We start from the raw sequence: 5469 nt of genomic DNA on the forward strand, positions 1-5469 counted from the left end.
CTGAGATATTTCGACAGTACCGAGCAGAGATTTCTCCCATTAACTTGTGATGAGCATCTGGGATTGCTATTTAGTTTGAATGCTGACAGCCGTTTCGGTAAAATCCATATCGGTGTGCTTCAGGCACGCAAACAACGTATCCTGAAGGGTGTTCAGACATCATATGTCTCTGCTAATAGCGAGCGTCCTCGCACTCCTTGTAGGTCGAGACCAAGTAAACCTAGTGGTTCTGAAAGCCACAACATGTCGGCTGCCGCTAATTCTACCACTTCTGCTCTCCCTTCTGCACCTGATGTGGAAGTAGATGCAGAGCCTGACGAGGAAGTGCCTCGACATGATGATGAGGATGAGATTCTATTCCCAGAACTGGTAGATAGAGTCAGTCAACAGGCAGTGGAAGATGAATATGTAGAGGAGCCTAGCAGCCATTCTAGATTTGATGACACTGATGATGAAGAGAGGGAGGAGAACATCGACTCCTTAGTTTTACAAGAATATGATGGTGAGGAGATGCCAACAATTGAGTGGAACAGGGAGAATCCTGACCTTACTCCAGGAACTGTATTCGAATCCATGGTGGACTGTCATAATGTAGTGACTACATATTGCATTCTCACTAAAAACTTTTATGAGGTTGATAAGAGTGAGCCAGGAAGATTCACTGTTCATTGCCCTTATGATAGGTGTAGGTGGAGGTTGCATGCATCCACTATGCGAAAGAGAAAATTGATTCAGGTATTAAAACTGAATATTGTTATCAGATTATTTATCCATTCTATATTCAGATCATGTGTACTGTTTCTTAATTGTATTTGACATCATTTTTCATTTTGTTTCAGATAAAAATAAACCCACATGGGCACACTTGCCCACCTGGAGGGGGAGGGGGAAAGGACAAATCTAAGCTTGCAAAGACTAGGTGGGTGGCAGATGCAATCTTGGATTGGGTGAGGGAAACACCAACAATTGGTCCAACAGCACTCCATGGGAAGCTATTTGAGAAGTACAAGATTAATGTACAATACATGAAGATTTTCTATGCTAAGGAAAGGGCTCTTGATAGGATTAATGGTCCATGGAGTGAGAGTTTTCAGTTGCTTTACACCTTCAAAGCTGAAGTGGAGACGACTAGTCCAGGGAGTGTTGTAGAGATTGACAAGCATACTGTTAAGTACAAATTAAAAGGGAAGGCAATAGAGAAGGAGTGCTTCAGGAGGGCTTTTGTTTGTTTCAAGGCTTGCTGGCAGGGGTTTCCTAATGGTTGTAGGCCCTATTTGGCTGTCGATGCGACTGCTTTGAATGGAAGATGGAGAGGCCAGCTAGCAGCAGCTTCTGCAGTTGATGGACACAACTGGCTATTCCCAGTTGCATTTGGTGTGTTGGAGGTAGAGAGTGAGGAGAGTTGGGTTTGGTTTCTGCAGCAGTTGCGCAACATTATAGGTACACCCTCAGGTTTAGTTATACACACAGATGCTTGCAAGGGTTTAGAAACTGCAGTAGAAATTGTATTCCCTGGAGTGGAACATAGGGAATGTATGCGACACCTAGCGCAAAATTTTAAAAAGAAATTCAAAGGCAAAGTTTATGATGAGAATCTATGGCCAGCATCATACACATGCAGCTTGAGGAAGCATGAGCACCATTTGAGAGAGCTGTATGCTCATAATCCTTTGGTGAAGGAGTACATGGATGAACATCATGGAAAGCTGTGGTCAAGAAGCAAATTCAATGAAAATGGCAAAGTAGACTATGTGACCAATAACCTCGCTGAGTGTTTCAATGCAAAGTTCAAGTCAGTGAAAGGGCTTTTGTTGTGGCAACCATTTGATAAGATCAGGCAGATGATCATGGTAAAGATGGCTCTTCGTAAAAGAATTGTAGAAACACAATATGTTGGCCATCTTATGCTCCCATCTGTGATTAAGGCATTGCATGCCAAGGCAAGAGGACTAAGAAAGAAATGCATTCGACCGTCGACATACGAGGCTGAGGTGACATACACTGACAGTAAAAATAGGGAATGGAGATATCTAGTGAACCTTGCAACCAATGAATGCAGCTGTAGGCAATGGCAGATCCGCGGGAAGCTGTGCATACATGCCCTACATCTCATGACTGTTATTGGAGGTGAAGATGGTGAAGTTGATCAGTATTGCTCTGAATATTTCTCTGTTGCCAAATTTAGGGCTGCTTATGCTGAAAATGTGCCCGCACTCTTGGGAAAAGACCAATGGAACATAGTAGACCCAGGGTTCGAACTCCATTCTCCTGTACTGACTAGACCACCAGGAAGACCATGGAAAAACAGGATAAGAGCTGGTGAAGAGGGTCGTGTAAAAAAATAGCGTAAGTGCAAAAGATCTGGTATCTTAGGGCATATTGTTAGGCGTTGTACCAATCCAGTTGATGCATCAGTTGGAGAAGAGGAACAATGGGCAGCAGCAAATGCAGAGGAGAATGCAGCAAGTTTATAGGATAATGCAACAGCAAAGGATAATGCAACAAGTTTAGAGAATGAAGCAACTAAAGTAGCAGCTTGGTATGTGTGCAATCTTTCCATTTTTTTGCATTTGTTCTCTTTTTTATCAATAGCTAAGCTTATTTTTGTTTGACCCAGCTCTAGGATAATTAGAGGCACAAGACAGAAAAGACTTAGAGAGGAAGAAACTTCGGTTGAACCATCATCTGATGCGGAATTTGAAACCATGGCTTGCGAAGGTTTTGAAGCTATAAGAGGGGAGGAGGTTATTTTGTCTGAAGTTCCTTTAAATATTAGTGAGCCCACAGATGACCGTCAACTGGTCATCACATGCTCGATCAGTCAAAGCTCAACAAAACCGCCACCACCAGAAGTGAAGATCAGAAGCAACAAGACAAAGCTTTCAAAAGCACAAAATATCCCAGCCAGGGAAACCAGAAGCAAGATGGTTAACCCATCCCGGAACACAAGGAGCAAGGCAAAGATTTGAATTTGAACTTGAATGCAATTCATAAACTTTGAACTTTAAAGATTTGTAATAAGGATTCTGTCGTCAATTTGAAGTATTGTGAAAACTTGTAAGGTGTAATAATTCTATATGTAAACGTTGAATTTGAACTACTGAGGCAAACTTTGAATTTTAGGCAAACTTTGAATTTGAACCAACACTTCAGTCCATTCCCCTGTGGTGTGAGTTGCACAGTTTGCTGAACTATTACAAACGTTAGAGTGATCAATCCGATCTCTTTTGCGTCTACAAAACTTGTAGTCATGAGAAATGTGCTCCAAATGAGCTCCCAAGCTAGGGTAAAAGCCACATTTACCATATGAAAATGGAAAACTAAGTTCAGATCCTTCTTATTCACGTTGAAATCAAGCTTTGGTGATTTTTTTTATTTTTTAAAAAATTCAAAAACCGAAGGGAAACCCTACCGCCTCTCCTTGGTCTCTATGAAACGTTGTACATGATAGCTCATATGTGTGAAGGTTTTTTCATGAAAATGTCCATAGACAAATTTTATGATTTTTCGTTGGTAACATGTCACACAAGACAACATTGTGCGTAGGTTTTATATTTTTTTTGATTTTTTTAATTAATGGTGCTCATTTTACCTCGATCGTGCTAGCTAGGGTTTTTTCTCTAAATGTACGTATACCAAGTTTAGTATTTTTTTCCTCGTTAGTGTGTCCTATAAAACGACGAACAACGAAGGTTTCATATTTTTTCGATTTTTTTAAATTATTTATGCTCAGTCAAAGCCTTTCAAACCCCGTTGACCAGCTCAAAACCCCTCTAAACCCCACGGGATTTCGCCTAACCCTAACTCCGAACGTCAGCTGTCCGATCATACCCTAGCACCAAGCGAGAGCCCTCAAATGTGGTCTTCTAGAAGTAATTCTGAGGGCAGGCTGCGACCAGGCTCCACGCCGTTGGATCACATGGATGGCTCCGCATCGTTAGATCGTGGGGCGATCCGCGAGACTTGCTGGTTGTGCCTCCCCTTTCTTCGGGTACTCCTTTATTCTGGTGCTTATTCTGCAGCGAGGAGAGGAGCCACTCCTTCTCTGCTACTTGTTCTCCGGCGACGAGAGGAGCCACTCCTCTGCTTCTTCTTCTCCGGCGACTTTGGGCGATATGTCAAGCTCCACTTCAGCCTCCCTCCCCTCGTGGACCCAGTATGGTCCACTTCCCATGGAGCGATGTCCTTACTGCCCACGCAGCGCGCCACTAATACGGTTGACTTCGAAGGAGGTCAAGAATGGCAACTATGGGCGCGAGTTCGTGAAATGCGAGAGCAAGCCAGAGGGGCAGGTTAGATCTCATATTTTTTCTCTGATTTCTTCTTCTATTTTCTTTTAATTCTTTTTTGATCTGGGATTTAGGGTTCATTTTTTCGATTCATATCATGAAGAAATGCACACATTTTGAAGGGCTGGATGAATATGTTAAGCGGATTCAATTCAATGGGGCCCCAACCCGGGAGCTCAATCTGCCGTCAGCAACAACGAATTTGGTCTCTGAAAGTGCTGCTCTGACAATTGGGGATGCAGATCTGAAGGGGGAAATAAAGAAGATGAACAAGAGCTTGAAGCAGATGATTCAATTGAACATGCAGGCGAATCTGATAGCTTTAGGATTTTATCCCTTTTATTTATGTGTAGTTGCTCTAGGATTTTCTTACTTGCTGGTCATCAGTCGTTAGAGATGTTATTAGTGTGGTGTCATGTGCTCTAGGATTTGGTTAATTTGTGGATCATGTGCTCTATGATTTGCTTAAATTTGTGGATCATGTGCTCTATGTTCTGTGTTGCTTAATTTTGGATCATGTGCTCTATGCTCTGTGTTGCTTAATTTGTGGATCATGTCAGTTTCGGGTACCCGTCAGTTTCGTCAGTTTTGTGCACTTTCAATTTCTTCAATTTCGTCTGACAACACCGACCACAGAAGAAAAAAAACGTAGTTCTAGAGCCTAAATTGAAACTAAGCTCTCGTTGGGCCGTCTCATCACGTTGAGTGTCAAAGGCCCATGCGCTGGCTCTGTTTTTAACCTTGATTATTACCATGGTAAATCCACGGTTTGCCATGCCGAACAAAAATAGTGCATGATGGTAAATCGATTTATTGTTGGACTTGCACATGTCAAATTTATTTGTACATATCATGGCAATTTCCTTTTGTATATAGCCTATGGCACAACACTTTCATTTTTGGGTTCATTTTTTGATATGCGGGTATTATAAACAAGTTTTTGTTGCAAGAAAAATATTGTATACATGATTTGTTGTTGTTTTATTAAGAACATGTCAGACTTAATTATGTAGATCATGATATCCATCTGAAACCACGTCTAAAATAAAGTCCAGTGGCACCATTAGCCAGCATATCCATCTAGAGAGCATGTCTAGGCTCAGCTATGGCACCATATCCATCTAGAGAGCTTGTCTACGGCTCGGCTACGGCACCATATCCATCGACCGATATCTCACAT

The 5469-nt window shown here is 42.0% G+C and overlaps 1 protein-coding gene across 1 annotated transcript; it reads left to right on the forward strand.

Annotated features, from left to right (window-relative positions):
* The first annotated feature begins 243 nt into the window (after window positions 1–243).
* On the forward strand, window positions 244–2345 carry LOC141041086 (uncharacterized). Its single transcript, XM_073507198.1, has 2 exons — window positions 244–561; window positions 840–2345. Exons 1-2 carry the CDS (start codon window positions 244–246, stop codon window positions 2343–2345), a joined length of 1824 nt encoding a protein of 607 aa, XP_073363299.1.
* Window positions 2346–5469: the final 3124 nt, after the last annotated feature.

Source organism: Aegilops tauschii, chromosome 2 (genome assembly GCF_002575655.3).
Source record: "Aegilops tauschii subsp. strangulata cultivar AL8/78 chromosome 2, Aet v6.0, whole genome shotgun sequence".
Classification (NCBI taxonomy): domain Eukaryota; kingdom Viridiplantae; phylum Streptophyta; class Magnoliopsida; order Poales; family Poaceae; genus Aegilops; species Aegilops tauschii.